The following is a 20,781-nucleotide window of genomic DNA, read 5'->3' as shown; positions in this document are numbered from 1 at the left end:
AAATGGGGGAGTGGTAAACACGAGGCTAGGACTCGATGCCCGCGTGCCTCAGGCTAGGATAGACTTAAAGCAGTGGTAAATATATATACCGGAATCACAATGAGATGGAAGCTTTCAATCAAACCAAGATTCGTATTAGTGTATAGAGGAATAATTCATTATCCTACGAGTTAACAAATGCCACTACTTTATTGATATACCTCGTATTGTGAGAATTGTCGAGGTTTGGTGTGAATTGTAAATTAGCTGGCCATCAGAACGAACCAAGCATTGGCCTGAGGATTCTACGAATCATGATCCACCCGGTAAGGTTCAGCTCTTCAATTTGTCAATTACTTCAGCCCCACCTGAACGTCTGCTCACGTGACACACTCTTCGAAAGGAAAGTGAGTCGGAGATAGTGTTACTCCGTAGATAAGCTACGGCGGACAGAGCTGCTTTGCCGCGAAGCCAGCTCTAATCTTCGCTCTCCGCAATTCACTACATCTCGCGGACACAACAAATCTGATAGCCGGTTGGATTTACGCGTAGTCACCACCGTTCTCGATGTGCGCTCCTTCATAACGTCCAGTTGTCCGAGCATCGCCGACTATCGACCTGTCCCTCTCGCTCTGTTATCCACAGGAAGATTTGGTCGTTTAATCCTCTCGATTCGCTGCCTTCAATATGCCTCACGCTACCGACCTACCGGCACCCGATGCCGAAGATGCCGACTTCGAGAGTGTTATGCGCCAGATGAACGGCCCCCTCGCAGATGGCGGCATGTCTTTCGATTTCTTACAGCGGGACTTGGAACCTGGCGAGAAAGCAGACGACGCGGTGGACTACGAGGATTTCGATGATGACGAACTTCCTGAAGAGGAGGAGAGGGCACAAGTCCCCGCTGAAAATGGAGAGTTAGCTATGGATGAGGACAAAGGCTTGTTTGAAGCAGAGGAAGAAGATCTCTTCGGGGACCAGGGAGACGAGCCACAACCACAACCAGAAGGTGGCGATGAGCTGGATGACCTCTTTGGTGAGGGACCCGCGTCTCCTGTTCAAGATCATGCCGATGTTACCCGTGATTTGTTCGAGGAGGATGAACAGCCTCAACCTGCGCCGGAGACGATTGAGACACCTGCTCCCGAGCCGGAACCCATGGCCATGGAAGAAGACGAGGATATTTTGGACGACAACGACATAGGTACGGTGGCGGAAGACATGGACCCAGCGGCTCTACGAGCATGGAAGTTACAACAGGCTCTATTTGCCATGTCGACCGTCGGTCCGGACAACCCACCCGCACCACCGGAAAACGTCGAAGAGCTTTTACACTCACTGTTCCCCAAATTTGATCGCAAAACCCTTCCTCGCTTTCTCGAACTCATCCCTCACAAGAAAGCTTTCTTTCTCGGCAAGCAGCCTCCGAAGCCTCCCAAGCCGGTGCTCCCTAGCAAAGTCAACATAGAACTGGCTCAAGATCAGGAGAGGGCTTTTAAATCAGGTGGTCAGGTGCTCAAGCGCTCGTTGGAGTCAGAACATCTGGGGTTAGTGGCCGTTGCTGAGGCTACACCGGAGGAGGAAGAGGAAGAAGAGGTTAAGGAGGATTTCGACCTTGACACCGATACCGATGAGGTGCTGCCGGGGGGTGTTACGTTGAATGATCTTCGTGTCGTTTGTATGGATTGGGATGTCAAGAGTGATATTTCTATCATGGATATTGACGAACCTATTGCTGAAGAGGTGACAGAGGATGCTGAAGATGATTGGCTGCTGGAGAGTACCCGTCCAGTGAAAAAGCGCAAGCTTGGCAGAGACCCGGCGGAATTGATTGCTTTCTCTCATATAGACGTGCCATTGATTGATGATCCCGAGCGAGCAACATCACGCATCGCCCAAAAGGTGACAGTGGACATGAATGATCCTCACATCCTCCTCGACGAACGGGGACCCGAATCTGCGACACAGAAACCGAAGGCTATTGGTGCTCTTAATCGGGATGAAATGGATGTAAATGTCACTCGCCGCCTCACCTCACGCTATAACATATCAAATGATCAAGCATACGACATGCTGAAACAGAACCACCAGAACAAGGTCCGAAGCACCTTGGGCAATGTCACTCTCGAGCACAGTATGCCGGCTCTTCGTTTGCAATGGCCATATTACAAGACCGAGCTTGCCAAAGCGGAGGCTCGATCGTTTCATCGCCCAGCTTTATCTTTCCGGCCCGGCCAGACTTGTTGGTTCAAAAACGCTACGTATATTAAACGCAAGCACCAAAAGGGCAAGGATGTCAAGACTCTGTACAATTCTACCAAGGCATTGTCCCTTGCCGACAACTCCACTGCCTTACTGGTGGAGTATTCTGAGGAGGTCCCCGTCATGCTGTCGAACTTTGGCATGTCTAATCGAATCATTAATTATTACCGTCGGAAAAATATGGACGATCCGACTCGCCCGAAAGCAGAAATTGGTGAAACAGCGGTTCTCCTCCCTCAGGATAAGAGCCCTTTCTCTATTTTTGGTCATGTTGACCCAGGCGAGATTACCCCAGCTATCTCCAACTCGATGTATCGGGCTCCGCTGTTCCAGCATGAGACCAAGCCCACGGATTTCTTAATTATACGCAGTAGCACCGGTTCCGGAGGCAGTGACTATTTTATCAGGAACATTGAAAACCTGTTTGTCGCTGGTCAACAGTTCCCGTCTGTGGATGTTCCTGGCCCCCATTCACGGAAGGTCACCACTGTTGCAAAGAATCGCATGAAGATGCTTGTGTATCGCCTCTTGAAGAAGAGCCCTGATCTGCGGCTTTCCATCAGCGACGTCACCGCTCACATCCCTGGCACCAGCGATATGCAGAACCGCCAGAAGGTCAAGGACTTTCTTCAACACGACAAAGACTCGAAATACTGGGTGCCCCTGGAGCCCGTTCCTGAGCAGGACGTAATTCGCTCGTGGGTTCAGCCCGAGGATGTATGTCTCCTTGAATCGATGCAGGTCGGCCAGCAGCACCTTCATGATACGGGTTATGGCAACGATGCTGAAACAGGAGGTGACGAAGACAATGACGAGGAGACAGAGAGTTTCGAACAGCAGATGGCTCCTTGGAAGGCGACTCGTAATTTCCTTCTGGCATCCCAGGGCAAGGCTATGCTCAAACTCCATGGAGAGGGTGACCCCACTGGTCGTGGCGAGGGCTTCAGTTTCATCAAGACCTCCATGAAAGGAGGTTTCAAGGCCATTGGCGAAAGTGTTGAAGATAAGCTAGATGCCCAGAGACTGAAGGAACTCGGCGGTCACAGTTACAATGTCGCCAGACAACAAAAGTCATACGAAACCTCGATCCGTCGGATCTGGGATGCGCAAAAGGCTAGTCTCTCGTCGACGGTTGAGCACTCAGACGATGACAGTGACATCGACCGGGAATTAGAAGAAGAGTTTAACAAACCTACCCCAAGATCTGAAGCCCCTACACCAGGCCCGGGCCGCCGTGATGACGAAACAACTAGTCAGTTCAGCAAGATGAGCATGCCGGATCAGAGAGGTAAGGTCTTACGCATCGTTCGACAATTCAAGGACGACAAGGGCCAGATATATTCCAAAGAAACCATGGTCTGGGATCCCCGGGTCATCCGCCACTATATACAGCATCGCCATAAGTTGGAAGCTCTAACCACCAAGTAAGTACAACCGACGTGAGATTCACAATATTCCCCTTAAACTAACCACAATCCCAGACTCGAGAATCTTCAACCAACAGGCGATCCAGAAGTAGACGCTCGCAACAAGAAACTGTACGTCATCAACCAGCTCAATTTCCAACCCTAGAAACCACAGCAATAACTGACAAAAATACACAGCCTCGAAGCCGAACTCAGCCGCCTAAACAGAAACAAAGAGCGACGATTCGCTCGCGAGAAACAAAAAGGCGCGACCCGCACATCAGCCGATTCCCCAGCCGACGGAGGCCCCGGCGGCAGCGGCAAAGGTGCAGGCACCCAACGCAAATGCGCTAACTGCGGCCAAGTCGGTCACATCAAGACCAACAAGAAGTGCGTCCCCTCTACAAGCCCCCTCTCTGCTTCTGATAGAGAACCCCTCCCCTTCTTTGCTTCTTCTTTCACTTCCCCTGGACTCGCTTCTGCTCGCCCAAGAGCAAGGAGAAGAACAAGGACCCCAGCTGCAATGCTTCAGATGTCTACCCCAAATCCGACATGCAAAATGGTCCCCAGACGCAAATGATCCCAAAGGACCCAGTTTTATATCCAGACACAAGTCCGGGTCGAAGTAGCGGAACGCTAACACGCTTGTGACTGAATCAACAGACTCTGTCCCCTCCTCAACGGCACTATGAAACCCGAAGACCGTGTCAGCGATTCTGCCTTCGCTATGGGCGCTCCTCCCGCCATTTAAACCAATCAGTATTGATCTTACTACAACGGATTTGGTGAGGTCACTGCTATCATGTTTTGTTTGTGATACCCTTAAAAACTTATTTTATTCGCATTATCTCTTCTTTTTGAAGACTTCGGTCTGTGATATGGGGGCTTATGATGTGACAATCCCCCGCTATTTACGATACTAAATGCAACGCAGTACATTAATAGAAGGTTAATAAGCATCTGGCCAATTAACTTGAGCCTATGATTTAGGCCTTCGTACGAACTTGTCATTGAGTACAGATATCTAAAAATACATGGTAGCTCAGTGCTTCCTTGGCACGCGCCGTTCGAGTTGCCATTGAAACATATTCACGGACTGCACAGTGACATATACCTCGACTTGTTGAGAGTGCTACAATCCATAGATTTCGGACAGTTGTCCTCGTGATAGGTAGAGTCGGCCTCTTTCGGGAGCGAAGGCCAGTGCAACAGCCTTGGGTCGGCGGTAGGTGTAGCCCACGAAGGCTCCCTCCTTACGCATCCTGAGGACAGTCTTCTGAATCCTCATGTCCCGTAGCATCTTATCCCGCGGTCTTTTCCTATGTTTCTGTTTTTTCGTAGTCTTTGTAGGAGGCTCTGTAGCATCGATTGAGGTGTTCTCGTCAGGGATGGGTCCCCTCTGCTTCTGCTGCGACTCTGCCTGATTCTGTATGGGCTTCGGTTTGTATCCTGTTCCTTCTGGCCCATCGCCGGACCCTTGAGCATCCGTGGTGATGGAAATGTCGTCATTGTCGACCACGCCTCCAGCATCTTCAAAATACCTCGTATCTTCCCAGCTCTTGACTTTTGGAATGAAGGGTGGACTGGACTGGTGGAGCTGTTCCCATATGATACCGCGAAAGAAAGGATGGGCTTTGATATCGGCTGCATCGTTAGGGTACACATAGAAGTTTCGATAACTCCGGCTCCGGGGGTCAATACTGGACAAGAGATGCCTCGCCGTTGATCGTGAATTGAAAACATCATTCTGTCGGTAAGCATCACAAGAAAGCCGATACTCTTTCTCCTGGAGTAGGCGATTCATGAAGTCACTTGCCTCTGTTGAGACAATTCTGTCTGTATGCCTCTCTCCTGGGAAATGTAATGTTTGGTGGTGATGCTACATGAGACGTCAGCAACTTCTTAGGGTTTCTCCAGACACAAGCATACATGAATCTTCCATTTTGTCGTTTCCCGATCTTTTGCAGCAAATGGTGTGAAGCCGTATAGACACTAGATATCTCACATTGAGCACATGAGTTACAAGCAAACATATTGGGACTTGAAGACTCACTTCATACAGTATAATCCCTACACTCCACCAGTCACACCTTCCATCATACAAACTTCCCCGGATAACTTCAGGGGCCATGTATTGGCTAGTACCGACCACACTCCTAGCTAGCCTTCGCATCTGATGTTGATCTCTCCATTCGAGAAGATTCACGGAAGGGGGCATGAAGGTAACTGTGTCGTCGCTATTGTTCAACGGGGCTTGTTCAGCTTTTCTTGTTCGCTCTTCTTTCTGGTCCTCAACATCGCCATCAACTTGAATCCCTAGCCTCTTGACTAAGGAGTATCGGTGCTCGTTGTAGTAAACTTGGTCATGGGCCCAGTGACCATCAAAGGCTAGGCCGAAGTCTGATATTTTCAAATGTCCCGAGGCGGAAATCAAGAAGTTGTCGGGTTTGACGTCCCGATGGATCCAGCAGAGTCTATGTGCCTCCTCAATACACAGTACCATCTCTGCAATATACCATTTCGCGACATCTTCAGGCAGAATGCATCGTCGCATCAACAGGCCTAAGAAGTCCCCGCCGACCATATAGTCCATGATGAGGTATAGATGATTGATATCCTGGAAACTTGCGATTAGAGGAACGATCCAGCGGGATTTTGCAGATGCCACAAGAAAATCCCGTTCAGCTCGCAGGTGGCCCTCTTGACTATTGCGTATCATCGCTGACTTCCGGATGACCTTCATGGCGAAGACGTCCTTTTTTTCTCCAGTCATAACTTTTCGACGATGATTTTCGCTCCCTCGGGCTGCCCTCGCATTGATAAGCTTTGGGCAAGGATGTTTCATCACAGCAGTAGGAGTCTCGCCTGCGTTGTTCTCCCTAACTAAATGAACGACGCCGAAACTCCCTCTACCCAGTTCTTTCAGAACTTCAAACCCGGCAATTGACACAGTCTCATCATGGCAAGCACCGTGGAAGCGCGACTTGAGGACTCTGCATTGGCGAAGATATTCTTGTTCCTGGACAATCCAGTTCTGCCATACTCGGTTCTTCTCCTCCAGTGTCAGAGGCAGTGAATGTATGTATTGTTCGAGTTCTCGCTGCCTTTGCGAGCGTTGATTGATATCAGAGTAGATCGACCTGAAATAGGTTTCGAAAAAGACCTTAGCATTAGCAACAGCCTCCACGGTACGAACTGTGGGTGTCACGCCGGGAGACTCCTCGATCGGAGTAAGCTTTCTCCCTGTGACAGGCCTAAATGTGCCTAATGTCGGCCGCCACCCAACCGTATCATCTTGATAGTGCTCTACTATTTCGTGAAAAATAGATGGTTCTGCCGAGGTTGGAGGCGTTGATTTGGCCCTCAATGGAGAGCCGCTACTGGTAGGCGAGCTTGAAGGGTCGGAACTATCATTAGCACTATCGCCTTGATTATTGAGGTTGGGAATTGTAGCAGCCGGGAATTTAAGGATACGGACGCTTGGTCGTCGACGTAGACGTGAACGACGAATGACAGTTGGATTTCCAAAAGTAGTTGATAATTTGCGCGACACTATGTGTGTGAATGCTGCTGGGGTGGACCGACTCCTCCGCTCCCCAAGACCTTTAGGTCCTCTAGTCTCATATGACTCTGAACTCCGGGACACAGCTCCTGCCTCTCTTTTATCTTTATGCGTTTCTCTCTGCTTATTGGAATGGGCGGATGGTATAAACAATACACTGGAGCTGCGATGGTCGAGAATTGGGGAAGAAGGGGGATGAGCATGGATAGTTTCGACTTCTCTGACAGCCGTATTTCGAGAAGTGTGTATCCCTTGTGCGCAATGAGACTGAAATGACTGAATTGTCTGAGGGTAGTTTGCTGTATGTGAAGGGTGGTCTGGATCAACAGCGCTGGGCGTAGAGCCTAAGCCATAGCTATCAGCTCGCGTGGTGACAGACCATGGGGCAGTACTGCAAATTGATAGCTTACCGTTGGGAAAGCCTCGAAAACCGAGTAAAGATAGTATCCTGGAACTTCTTCTCCCGATACGAACTCGAATTCTATCTCTTCTGACCCGTTGGGCCGCGGAGGCATCAGAAGCTGACTCTGACATCATCGTATAAACCGTACTCTAACACGACAGATAAGATCATCGGCTGGTCGATGCGAGTATCCAATAGATGAGAACTGTCGACGTGTTCAGCTGCTATCATCAGCTTTCTGAGGATTGACCTTCCCAAGGGTTGATTTCTAGCAGTAAAGGAAATAATGTTTGCTCAGCCCTCTATGGTAGTAGCATATGCGTGCATAGTAAAAGATAGTAAGTCTGCCTGATCGAGTAGGGCAAAAGCCACAGTATAAAGTGGTAGTCTTGCAAGAGGCGAAAGAAAGAGAAGTTGAGAGAACATCGGTCACGACGGTTGATGGAGGAAGTCACGACTTACCTGGCACCGATTACCCTACAAAACGCCTTTCTTATACATACCGTGACATAGAGTAAGGTTGAGAATCATAACATTCTCTTTTGCTGCTCTATTGGAGGAAAATACGCAAACTATATGCAATATCCTCATCCCTGCTGAATACATGCACAATAGTGCAAGAAAGAAACAAGTCGGATATCACAATCGAAAGCAAGCATAAATAACATAAGATGAACTAAACTGAAATTTGAAGCCCCTAGAACACCATTTTTTAACAGCATGAAGATAGGAAAGAACAATCCATATGGACAACACTGCCACCGTGATACCCAAACATCAAGCTAATATGCAACCTTATAGATAGAAGTAGCAAACGTCTATTTGATCTCAAGCAGCTTGACATCAAAGATCAACTTAGAGTTGCCGGGGATGCCGGGAAGAGCCTTTTTGCCGTAGGCCAGATGAGGAGGGATCGAAATGCGGCGCTCACCACCAACGGCCATACCAGCAACGCCAATATCCCAGCCCTTGATTACTTCACCCTTGCCGAGCTTGAAGGTGAAAGGCTTGCCCTTCTTGTTGGCTGTAAAGAAGATACGGTTAACAGATGCTTTTATCAAACGCGAAAATCAAGGTGGTCACTCACCATCAAAGACCTTGCCGTCCTCGAGCTTTCCAATGTATCTCATGGCAACAGTGTTGCCGGCCTTGGCGGCAGGTCCCTTTCCAAGCTTCTTGTCATCAATCTTGACGCCCTTAACCTCCTTGACACCAAGGGTGCCGGTGGTCTGCTCGGCAGGCTTCTTGTCCTGGCCGGAGGGGGTAGGGCCCTGCTCAAGGTTCTTAGCGAACTGGACCTTCTTGGCCTCCTTTCCTTCCTTGGCCTCCTTCTTCTGCTCAACAGCAGCTGCATCACCGTTGTTCTTCTTAAGCTTCTTCTGCTGCTTCTTACTCAAGCTTTCCTCGCCGTTGGCCTGCTTCGCGGGCTTCTCCTCATCGGCGGGGGCAGAGCGCTTGTTCTTTCCCTTGGTGTCAACAAGCTTGGGGGGTTCCTCATCGCTGTCAACCTCGGTGATTCTGGGGTTCTCGAGGCCATCAAGTTCATCACTCTCATTGTCATCGTCGCCCATAAGGTCGAGGGCCAACTCGTCCTCATCAGGGGAAAGGTCATAGTCATCCTCATCTTCTTCATCCTCGTCCTCACCGTGGAAATGGGGGTCAATGGGCATGACATAGTTTCCGGTCAAGTAAACAGTGTGGGTACCGGTGACCTTGAAGAAAACACGCTCATCCTCAGAGACGGTGATGTCCAGAGGCTGTTGGAGGTTCTGTGTGGCATCATTGTTAATACAGCACGGAGCGCCAGTAAAGGCAATGATCGTACCTTCTCCGTATCCAGGGTGCAGACGACCATCTCATCGAGTTCCAGGCCCTCATCTTCCTCGTCATCTTCGTCGGAATCAGTAGCGGGGCCCTTGCCCTTGACGAGCTTGGAGATAGCAGCCTTCAGATCGAACTCTCCATCCTCATCCTCATCCTCATCCTCGTCATCCTCGTCCATGGCTTCCTCCATTTCCTTGAGAGCGGCGAGCTCCTTGAGCTTGCGAGCCTTCTCCTTGTCACTAGGACCGCCATTGGGTTCCTCATCATCGGATTCTTCATCAGAGTCCACATCCTCGTAGTCGTCATCCGAGTCGTCCTCAAGATCCAGGCCGGGGGGAGCGCGCACGATCCTGAGGGTGGCTCTGGGGCGCTGGTTAGTATCGTGTCCATCGAAGTCAGGTTCCTCATCAGGATCGATGGCAGCCATGCTCACACGGAACTATCGCAAAGCAATTAGACTCAATCTTCAATGATTTAATGCTTATGAGGCACCATCTGACTTACCATGGCCGCAGCATCTGGCACTGCGGGAATAAGGGCACCTCCAGCAGGCACCTTAAGAGCATAAACGGCGACAGGTTGGACAGACATGATGGGCGAAAATCCAAAGATAGTACGAGTATGAAGGAGGAAGAGGAAAGGTGAAAGGAAGGTAGAGGTAAGAGGTAAGGAAAAACAAACAGAAGCAATGAGAGAAGGGACGAGAAGAGACGAACGAATCCTGAGGAAAAGTTTTGATTGATACCGTCAACTAGTCTTAACTGCGGATCCTCCGAAGGGAGCATAAGTGGATCCGCTTTTTTTTTTTTTTTTTTTCTTTTACTTTTCAGACCTTTGAAAACCCAGTCACCAATCAGAAGGCTCACCGCCTCCATCCCCCCCATTCTGCCTCCACTGACCGCCTGGTAGCTCACCGCATCACATGACTTCGTTCCGCTCGTCACGAAGCTCAGCCGCCACCGCGTGTCTGGTCCAAAGTTCTCTCGTCGCCTTCGTTTCTTGTCCATAAATTGCTGACGCTGTGGGTCAGTATCATGAGAACCGGTCTCTAGCCCATCATGGGCTCTTTGCTTGACGCAAACTCTAGCACCGTGCGCAAGCGGATTGCAAACCGTACGTTCGTTGACCCTCTTCAAGGCTATGATGTCAGTGATTTTAACTTGCTACTTTCTAGACACCTTTGACAATGAAGAAGGCGAAGAATATGGGGCTTCGGCCTTTGGGGGGCATCGTGATTATATGCGTCGCAAGAAAATCAAGTTACAGAATTTAGATGCCGAGATTCGTTCCTCGGTATCGGATTGCCCCCCAATCTTTCGCGGCGTGGTTGCGCACGTAAATGGTTACACTCAACCGTCTCTGCAGGACCTTCATCGCCTAATTGTAAGCCATGGCGGCGGTTTCCTCCAGTATCTCGACGGCAAGACGGCGGCCACCCATATCATCGCAAGCTCTCTCACGCCAAAGAAGCGAGAGGAGTTTCGAAGATATCGTATTGTAAAACCAGCATGGGTGGTGGAAAGTATTAAAGCCGGACGCATACTTCCCTGGGATTCTTTCAGGGTGGTGGACGAGGGCTACGCTCAGAAAGTTCTCAAATTCGACAATGGCCGTATTCTCAGTCAGACGAATTGCCCGCCTTCGAGCTACAAAGATCAAGCATTTCCAAGTCCGTACACCTCTCGAGCAAAGGAGCTAGACATAGTGGACGATGTTAATATGCAGCCATCGGTATCTATCGCTGAGCCGCATAGCGCTGCTGGTTCGTCGCTCAAAGCTACGTCTCAGTCGGATTACGGCGACTTCCCAAGTTTCAGCTCTACAGACGAGACGAACAAAATCCCCCTTCCAGAAGAGCCTCAGAAAGACCAAGCACGAGATCACGAGTCAAGATTAAGCGATACGGCCCGTAACCCTAGTCGTAGCATGTCACCAAAATCTAAAGCAATCGTAAAGCCTGCCTCATCCCCCTCTCCTGCCAAGCCGGACATGTCATCCGAAGCATACAATGCGCAACTTTTATCAGATCCACGCATGAGGAACTCAAGCGTTGTCAATCCAGATTTTCTTCAGCAATTCTATAAGGAATCTCGTTTGCATCACCTATCTACGTGGAAAGCTGAGCTGAAGGCCCAGCTTCAAGCAGCAACGAAGGAGAAATTGCAATCTCAACCGGCGAAGAAGAAAAGTGCTCCTGGCGCAAGACGATATATTATGCACGTGGATTTTGACTGCTTCTTTGCGGCTGTATCCACTTTAAGAAATCCGGGTTATGAAGGAAAGCCAGTTGCTGTTGCGCACGGCACCGGCTCTGGCTCAGAAATTGCAAGTTGCAACTATGCAGCTCGTGCACATGGGGTTAAGAATGGGATGTGGATGAAGGGAGCTCTACAGGCGTGTCCTGATTTAAAGGTGTTGCCTTATGATTTCCCTGCATATGAAGAGGCAAGTCAGAAATTTTACAGTGCCATCCTTTCCCTAGACGGAATTGTGCAAAGTGTGAGTATTGACGAAGCACTCATTGATGTCACTACTCAGTGCTTGGAGGCTGGTGGATCAGATGGCAGGGGTATCTCAGAGGGTTCGCTTTATCGGGAACAAGCAAAGGCAGACGAGATAGCCCAGAGCCTGCGGGAGGCTGTGAAGCACAAAACAGGCTGTGCTGTATCGATTGGAATCGGTGGGAACATTCTACAGGCAAAGGTTGCATTGCGCAAAGCAAAGCCCGCTGGACAATTCCAACTCAAACCCGACGCTGTTCTAGACTTTATCGGGGGCCTGACAGTCCAAGACCTACCGGGTGTTGGGCACAGTCTGGGAGGCAAACTTGAAGAACTCGGTGTTAAGCTTGTGAAGGACGTGAGGGAACTTACGCGTGAAAAACTTACTTCTACGCTTGGGCCGAAGCTTGGAGCGAAGATCTGGGATTATGCTCGGGGAATCGACCGCACAGAAGTTGGGAGTGAGGTAATGAGGAAATCTGTCTCTGCCGAGGTCAACTGGGGTATTCGTTTCGTCAACCAAGCTCAAGCCGACGATTTTGTGCAATCTCTGTGCGAAGAATTACACCGGAGACTCGTTGAAAACCTAGTTAAAGGCAAGCAGTTGACCCTAAAGGTCATGAGAAGGGCAGCGGATGCACCCCTGGAGCCAGTCAAACATTTAGGCCATGGGAAGTGTGATGTATTCAACAAGAGTGTGATACTTGGGGTAGCCACCAATGCAGCAGAAACGCTGGGGAAAGAGGCTGTTTCTATGCTAAGAAGTCTTGCCATCACGCCCGGCGATCTCAGAGGTCTAGGGGTTCAAATGACTAAACTGGAACCTCTTAAACCTGGGAACATGGGAAATCTCGACAATAGCCAACAACAGCTGAACTTCAAGACATCTCCCGCTCGCAGAAACATCCACAAAAGCCACGATCCAGATGACTTGGCCAGTCCTCGCAAAGGAGAGACTGATTCCGTCATCCATAGGCCGTCTTTGAACGACCGCAATCACAAACCACTAAATATATCGGGAACTCAGTTTATAATGCCATCCCAGCCTGACCCGAAAGTTGTTGCTGAACTTCCAAATGACATTCGATCGAAACTTATATCGCAAGCGAAGCCACCTTGCCCTCCGAGTCGGCGTGCACACCCTTTCGATGGCACAACACTCCCTCCTCAATCCCAGCTAGATCCAGATGCTTTAGCTGCTTTACCAGACGATGTGCGAGCTGAAGTCCTGGGTTACTATGATCAGTCCTCAAGGACCAATGGCCCGCAAACTACAGCCTCAGTAGCACCAGCTACCTCGACCTCCCGCCCCTCTTCGTCTGGCTCACTCAAATTGAAGAAGCCGACGACGCCGACGAAGAGAAAGCGCGGTCGCCCAAGTACTAAAGCAGTCGGCAACCTACGACTCACTCATTCAAGTTTCGCCGTCCCGAGATCTACTACACCCACCCCTAATCTTGATGAGGACCCCCCTAAAAGGCAAGAATCCCCTTCAGTGGAACAGAATGGTGTATCCGAGGAGTTCCTTGCAGCACTACCCGAGGACATCCGTCGTGAAGTACTTGAAGAGCAGAAAAGATCTCGGATGCTACAGCGTCCCGGTAGCGCCGCCCAGAGAATACAGAATAAGCCATCGGCTTCTGAACCTTCTGCGCCACAAAAGCGCCTCTGTCTACCACCTTTGCCCGAGAGGCCCACCTTCACCTCCCAAAAACTCTCCAACTTGTCTGATTTGCGGGATGCTGTCAGCGCCTGGCACGCAACCTTCGCCGATGATGGACCCTTCGACGAGGACGTAGAATCACTCGCTCGGTACGTGAAACGTGTCGTCATCGATGAGAAGGACGTCGACAAGGCTGTGTCGGTTGTTCGCTGGCTGATGTGGCTAGTCGAAGATGCCAAAGATGAGATTAGCGAGCCGCCCGATGGACAAGGTTCCCCGGTGGGCTTGGCCCGTGGCTCCCAGAGTACAATCGCATGGGATGGTGCGTTGAAGTTACTCCAAGAGAATATCCTCGCGGGATTGGCGGAAAGAGGCTTACCTCCTGTGGAATTCTCGTAACCTGCTCATGTATATATATTTCTAAGGCTGTATTTATATGGCAACGCCCGTTACGCTGATATATCCTTGACGACATGGAGTTTTGGTGCAAAGCATGGGTTACGGTGTTTTTAGAAAAGCCACAATTACCTATTTTATCTTCCACAGGCCCAATATCCTTGGTGTATAAATGACTTTCCCGTTATATAACGTATTGAATGTAAATCCCAAATGATCACAACTCATCCCACTCAGTTGAATGAAGCACTCTGGAACACGACTCTTCCAAATCTAATATTTATAACATGAAACTCAAGCACCAGCGCACCGGTTCACCTCATCCGGTTAGTCCAGATCCATAGCCCCAAGTCTACCTATATACACCATAAATCTCATACCACCATGACTACATATATATATGAAAGTCTAACAACCACCACAATCCACCCATGGAATCTTCTATTCAATCACCTCCTCTCAATTAACCGAACACTATCACCGAAGAACCTACACACATATCTGAGAAAAATAAAATAAAAACAAAAACAAAGCACAAATGCCCCCCTACCCGCGAACCTGCACCACAGACTCAGACCCCACCAGCGCTCCCTGCGAGAAACCAACCAGCGCTTTCCTAACAGCCGGCATCCCGGCCATAATCCTGGGAACGTAAGTATCGACCCTAGAATCCTCAAATACATGGGGACAATTGTTGGGACAGAAAAGCTTATAGGAATAGGGTTCTGTTAGTTGGGATTACAGTGTGTTGTGTATTCTTTCGACGACGGAATGCGTTTGATGATCGGGTGGATGGGGAGGAGAGGAGGTTGGGATTGGGGTATTATCGGGCTGGAGGGAGGGAGTTTTTGATGGATAAGAGGTTGGGACTGGGGGGTGTAGTGGGGAGAGGGGATGGTGGGTTGAAGTAGGGGTTTGGGCTTGGTTATAAAGGTTAGGTTGTGTGGTTCTTGGGTCTTTTGTATATTTCTTGCCTATATAGACTGGTCTTGCTTTGCTTGGTTGGAATGTGTATAGTATGTGCGCTTGCTTAGGGGATCCCTTCGGATTAGGCCAAGCAGAAGATGTTAACGAGGACGTACGTGCTGAGCAAAGCCCAGTATCAAGTAGAGACATAGTCATTGAAGAAGTGACCCTCACTGTCTCGGCCATGGATCGCATATCCTTTCACCTGGTTCATCAGGAAGAAATGCTCCTGCTCATCAGAGTCTGCGTAGACAGGTTGCATTGTGTAAATTCTGCGGCCACGTTTTGTTTCCGTGTGTAATACATTCACGATCCGCGAGAAGGATGGTAGTGACCCTACTGTGTCCTCCCGCAGAGTATCCGTGCCCTGTAAACGCGGAAGGAAGTCATCTTTGAGGTAAATCATGACCTCCTCAGTTGGCCAACGCAAGGCTAGCAAGATCAATACCCAGCTAATGTTGATGTTGTAGACACTGTCGCAGAAACAGCTTGCCGGGTTGTAACCTTTTGCGATACCAAGGATCATCTTTACATAATCGGCCACATGGAGATTGCTTTCGATTTCCTGTTGGTAGAGTAGACTTTGGAGAAGCTCCCCGTCGCAGTAGATATGCGTAAGAGCATATATGGCGTGGAAGATGGCGTCTTCACATTGATCGAATCTGATTGGATTTATACCGGGGATATTGAGAAAGGAGTGCATATTGTGGGGCCTCGACCCTCTTAATTTTGAAAGCATCGTGTCGAGCGGTTCGTAGCTCGAATCGGAGATGACGGATTCATTTCGCTCCTCTAATTCTTTCAGGTATATAAAGATATCTCGTCCTTCGGTTGTTTCAGGTAATATGGAAGTATCCGCTGGCTGCATGGGGGCATCTAGGAATTGATTATAGACCTTGCCCGCCACGATATTCCAGGTCTCATGATCATACTGCATGCAGTGAGTCAGAATAAGACGCGTCGTCATCGATACAGCTCTGGTCATATTTATATATATGATCTCTTGTGGCTGAGCTATTCCGTCGAATAGTCTCTGAAAGTACCTCCCTGTCGCAGGTTCAATATCGAACGAAGTGAGCGGACTCAGCAAGAATAGAGTCCGTATCCCGAGAAAAGCACCAGCTCGCAGAAGAGTTCGACCATAGTGTGACTCCATTAGAACATCCTGGTGCAGCTTGAGCAAGTTCTCGAGCCCGGAAACATGGCAACAGACACCCCAGAGTGTCCCTACTTCTAATTCGAAGAGAACCAGATGTATGACTGCGGCGAGCACATTCTCTATATCCGTAGGATGAGATCGGATCTGCTGGACCGCGGAGATAAATCGACTAAGCGCTTCAGAAAAGTGCTGCAAACGAGGTTTCCGTAGCGGTGACAGTTGTGGTGCGCTTTCGATGGATGCCAGTCGGGCAGCGGAGAGGGCGATGGCAGCCTCACGAAGACCAGACAGTTCTGTCATCCTGGAGGCAACCGCTCGGACGCTTTCCGGCAACATGCTCATCAATTCTTGTGTGAAGTAGGATAAATACAGTTGCTCAGTAGTCTTGCCTATAGGGCTGTCCTGTAAAGATATTTGCTCCTTCTCATTTAGCGGCGAAGCAGGCTCCAGGATGGTATATGAAAACAAGCAGTCCTCTGCGCGTGAACTGCAACCATTAAGCCCCTGCCAACCACCATGTCGCACAGGCTTAGATGGTCCATCTATGGTGATCACATCATATTTCGACCGGTCACCCTCCAAGGCTTTCGACCCTATGCTTTTATTCGTATCCACGGAACGAAACCGTAGCGGCGTCTTCTGGAACCAGCACATAGCCCCTGTACGAGCACATCGGATACATTGTGGCCGAGCTTCATCGCACTGGAAACTAATAGTATCAGTAAGTGCACCTGCGTCTGAAATTGGCGGTGATCCCATCTACCTTGCGCTTTTTCTGTCGACAAGGAACGCAACCGTTTCTGCTTCTGCTAATGTTGGTTTTCCGGGGCCGTCGGGGTAGCGGCGCGTACATCGTATAGCATGCAATCATCCAAGAGGGATTCCCCCAATCGAAATGCTCTTAGGGAATTGCAGACATAATTTCAGGCATTTAGATGAGATGGAAGTATAGGAGAGTTACTTTCAAGTGATGATCAATGCTTCAGTAGAAAAGAGAAAATCAACTAAACCCAAACGGGTCAACGAGTGCGCTAGCGGCAACCTTAATCGAGTTAGTCTTCAAACAGGATTTCTAAATATAAAAGGAGATAAATGTAGATACATTATGGAAAATAGAAAAATCAGATCAAATCAATTCTTCAGAGACCAGCATTCCTTCCGGAAATACTCTATCATTTTTCCCACAAGCTCCCGATCCAGAGGCCTTGCATCTGCCAAAGTATTTGACACTTCCCTTGCCCGTTCAGTATGCCAGTTGAACGACCGTCGTGGCTTATCGGTGTCATACTTGCTTGCGAAGAAATCAACAAGCTTGATAGGCGGGTTGGCGACGGGGTCCGGGTTCGATGTTCTCAAGCGGTGGATCCAGTCTCGTTGCTCTAGCTCCTCGAACTCAAGACCTGCCTCGCGAACATAGGGGAGGAGGTCCTTTGTCCAGTGGAACGGGTGATGGCTGACGATGTTGAAGACAAGCTCTGCGTCGGGCTTGGAGATCGCCGTGCTGGATAGGGAAATGTCAGTGACAGTGCCCGCAACTGTGTCCACTGGGAGCCACAGAGGTGACTCGTTGAGTTTCGGGAGTGCCCCGATAGTTGTTGCGGCTTGTAGCATGAGTGGGATGGCCTCTGTTGAGTTCCAGACACCGTGGTCTTGGTCACCAATCACCTGGCCGATTCGGAGTACTCTCGCACAGATGCCCGCTTGTTGTGCGGCGTTCATGCATATGTGTTCGCTTACGAGCTTTGATTGGGCGTAGCCCATGTTTTGGGCATATGAGAGTTTCTTAGGGAGTGCTTCGGAAATGTCGTCCTCGACCGTACCCACCACTGAGCTGATTGAAGAACAGAAGTTAAATGAGGCTGGGGCTGGTCGTTGGGCCTTGAGACATAGGTCTAGGAGATTCTTGAGACCTCCGATGCTGTCCTTCTCGAAGCTGCTGAGGTGCATGTTGAAGTTTACAGACCAGGCGCAATGAATGACATCAGTGATCTCCGAGGTCAAGGTACTGTAGGTTGTAGCATCTAGTCCCAAAGTCGCCTGAGATAGGTCGGATGGAAGAGCAACGATTTTCTGTTTGGCAACGTCCGTAAGGCCATCAAACACGCGGCGACTGCGCATGGATTGGAGTACCCGACTGTAGCCTTCGATTGGTGAGCCGGCGCGGACAAGACAGTAGATCTTCTGCACCTCTGGACGGACAGAAAGCTTCCTGACTACGTGAGCTCCTAATGAACCTGTAGCACCTGTGATAACCTGCATTGTGTTAGTTTCGATTCTTCGGGAGCTGGTTTAGAGAACCTACAATATATCTCCCGTCTAAGCCATTCGACATTGGAACGTGTTTCTGGAAGTCGCTATACTTCGATATCAATTCGGCCATTTGATCTTCGACAGACTGAACATCAGTTGTAGCTCCTGAGTGAAGGGAATCAAGGTGGCGAGCCAAAGACCCGATTGTAGGATGCTCAAACGCCACATTCAGGCCAAGCTTTTGGCCGTTAGTATTGAGCGTTTTCATGAGGATAGATCGAAGCTGGGTAGCCTGGAGGGAGTCCATTCCAAGGGCAAAGAAGTCGGCATCTTCCGTCAGTTCATCTTCCTTTCTGTGCGCAAGAATGTCACGTAACTGATCCTTGAGGAAGGCCTTGAGCTCGGTTTCGGATAGGACAAGCGATCCACTCATGGCATCCTCCGCCTCATATGCTTCTTCGATCAGATTGCTGAATTCTTTGTAGAATCTTTGTCGGATAATGGTTCCCTTGTCCGTGCGCGGGTAAGGTGTATCTTCCGGTAACACGCGGACCATGCTTTTCGAGAGCTGTCCGTACGCTGGCATTGCTTCATGTGCCGCCTCGACGGCGGGCCAGATACTCTCAATAAGTTCCTGATCAGGCATGGAGGCAGTCCCAGGCGCACGAACAACCGCCAGCCCGATGCTAGCCTTGCCTGCTCCGAAAACAATAGCCTCGGAGATTGTATTGAGCTGTCTGACCCTTCCTTCCATATCAAGGGGGTTAACCTTTTCTCCGTTGACGAGGACAATCGTGTCATCTAGCCGGGCGTAATACTTATACGCTTCCAGGGTCGGATGCTTCACGAACAGATCCTTGGTGGCATAGGACCCATCTGGTCGATTGGAAATGACCTTCGAAGGCCAACCGTCGAGGCAAATCAGTTCAAATATCCCCGGGTAGCGCTCCTCAAATCGCAGATATTTCTTTACTGCCTCGGAAGGCCTTAGGTAGTCCCATTCTTTATCCTCCCGCGGCCTGAAGGAGGTCATCAGCTGACCAGTTTCCGTTCTACAGTCCAAGTTAGCCAAAGGTCAACCATTATATCTACGTATACGTACGATCCGTAGTGACTTATAAGGTTAACGTTGTTCTCAACAAGAAGGTTTCCCAACGAGTCCGGGCACGCAGATCCTCCGAACATAACCGCCTTGAACTGTGCAAGAGCAGCAATACCCTCCTCTGTCTCGGCGAGCAATTTCAAGGCGTACGGTACTCCATAGAAGATCTCGAGAGGATGCGCTTGCATAATATCCAGCAGGTGCTGCCGGGTGAGCGGAAGTTCAGCGTTGTAGAGATAGAGCCTCTTTGATGAGTAGATTGTCCGGAACAGTACACTGATTCCATGATTATGGTAGAGTGGTAAAGTTATGAATCCAGACATATTCATATGACCGGAATAATTCCTGACGGCCGCTGCTTGAGTCTGGTAGATCGGTTTTGGGAGACCAGTTGAGCCACTGGAGTGAATGATCCACGCCAGGTGTTTGGATTCGGCCACAGGATCTAGCCAGGGAACCATGTTCGTATCGACGTTCCCCTCTGGAATCGGGTAATTGAAGAATTCCTGTGTTGGGATCACCTCAACTTGCAGATCCGGGAGCCGCTGCTTGAGCTCCTCGGCTGTGGCTTTAAAAGATTCATGGATGAAAACATGGCGCGAGTTTGTTCTTTCCAACAATGACACGTAAGCTTCGATAGAGATCCGGGTTGAGAGAAGCAGTCCGGTGTGTCCCAGCTTCGCCACTGCGAGGAGCATAACAAGGTAGCTGAGGTCGGAGGTTCCCAATAGTGAAACAACTGTTGGGGTGTCTCTCGAGGAAGCCCGAGACGGGACCTTAGCAGCTATGGCTCCAGCGACCCGAAAGGAGAAGATGTCTAGTTGGCGCAAAGGGTAGTCCACATATTCAATGCCGGTCCTTGGATAACATATCACGGGTTGTTCTGAACCAAGAGATGCACGGCTTCGGACGAGCTCGTCGACTGTGAGTGGTACCCGATCCGGATCATGGTTGAAACTCGCATTTTTCAATATCGGCTTAGGCAACGGTGTGCTATGGGGGGCAGTTGCAGTAATCATCTTTGATACATTCGTCACTGGAGGCTCCAGCGGGTTGTAGAAGGTATCCTCGTTCGCACCAAGCATTACACAGGTAGCTGAAGATGGAGTGGAAACGCATGGCTTAAGTAGGTTTCAATCAAGGTACAACTGCGGAAAACAGCCGATTCCATCATAGGTTCCGGTTCTTAGGATAGGCTTCATTTTGGTGCTGCCGGAAAATGCCCAAAGCGCTCGGATATTTATCCGGCGGTATATGGTGGCAAGCGTCAATAGCCATACTCCCATAGTTTAAGTACGTAGATCATGC

The 20,781-nt window shown here is 49.7% G+C and overlaps 6 protein-coding genes across 6 annotated transcripts; 2 read left to right on the top strand and 4 right to left on the bottom strand.

Moving 5' to 3' along the window:
• Positions 1–666: 666 nt before the first annotated feature.
• On the top strand, positions 667–4,398 carry AO090001000521 (DUF3591 domain-containing protein; the record flags this gene model as incomplete). Its single annotated transcript, XM_023234589.1, has 3 exons — positions 667–3,665; positions 3,876–4,037; positions 4,311–4,398. The coding sequence occupies 3 exons, from the start codon at positions 667–669 to the stop codon at positions 4,396–4,398; spliced, it is 3,249 nt and encodes a 1,082-aa protein (XP_023089698.1).
• Positions 4,399–4,779: 381 nt separating this feature from the next.
• AO090001000520 (serine/threonine-protein kinase) lies at positions 4,780–7,746 on the bottom strand (the record flags this gene model as incomplete). Its single annotated transcript, XM_023234588.1, has 4 exons — positions 4,780–5,291; positions 5,349–5,394; positions 5,577–5,639; positions 5,701–7,746. The coding sequence occupies 4 exons, from the start codon at positions 7,744–7,746 to the stop codon at positions 4,780–4,782; spliced, it is 2,667 nt and encodes an 888-aa protein (XP_023089697.1).
• Positions 7,747–8,430: 684 nt separating this feature from the next.
• Positions 8,431–10,027, bottom strand: AO090001000519 (FKBP-type peptidyl-prolyl cis-trans isomerase; the record flags this gene model as incomplete). Its single annotated transcript, XM_001818978.3, has 4 exons — positions 8,431–8,636; positions 8,700–9,381; positions 9,438–9,875; positions 9,941–10,027. The coding sequence occupies 4 exons, from the start codon at positions 10,025–10,027 to the stop codon at positions 8,431–8,433; spliced, it is 1,413 nt and encodes a 470-aa protein (XP_001819030.1).
• Positions 10,028–10,494: 467 nt separating this feature from the next.
• Positions 10,495–14,168, top strand: AO090001000518 (putative DNA damage repair protein Mus42; the record flags this gene model as incomplete). The annotated part of the gene is made up of 3 exons (XM_023234587.1): positions 10,495–10,549; positions 10,611–13,797; positions 14,147–14,168. The coding sequence occupies 3 exons, from the start codon at positions 10,495–10,497 to the stop codon at positions 14,166–14,168; spliced, it is 3,264 nt and encodes a 1,087-aa protein (XP_023089696.1).
• A 930-nt stretch (positions 14,169–15,098) lies between these two features.
• Positions 15,099–16,880, bottom strand: AO090001000517 (uncharacterized protein; the record flags this gene model as incomplete). Its single annotated transcript, XM_001818976.3, has 1 exon — positions 15,099–16,880. The coding sequence occupies one exon, from the start codon at positions 16,878–16,880 to the stop codon at positions 15,099–15,101; it is 1,782 nt and encodes a 593-aa protein (XP_001819028.3).
• Positions 16,881–17,252: 372 nt separating this feature from the next.
• Positions 17,253–20,558, bottom strand: AO090001000516 (putative NRPS-like enzyme; the record flags this gene model as incomplete). The annotated part of the gene is made up of 3 exons (XM_001818975.1): positions 17,253–18,374; positions 18,424–19,423; positions 19,474–20,558. 3 exons carry the CDS (start codon positions 20,556–20,558, stop codon positions 17,253–17,255), a joined length of 3,207 nt encoding a protein of 1,068 aa, XP_001819027.1.
• Positions 20,559–20,781: the final 223 nt, after the last annotated feature.

Source organism: Aspergillus oryzae, chromosome 2 (genome assembly GCF_000184455.2).
Source record: "Aspergillus oryzae RIB40 DNA, chromosome 2".
NCBI classification, from domain to species: domain Eukaryota; kingdom Fungi; phylum Ascomycota; class Eurotiomycetes; order Eurotiales; family Aspergillaceae; genus Aspergillus; species Aspergillus oryzae.
This window is presented reverse-complemented; position numbering and strand designations above follow the sequence as displayed.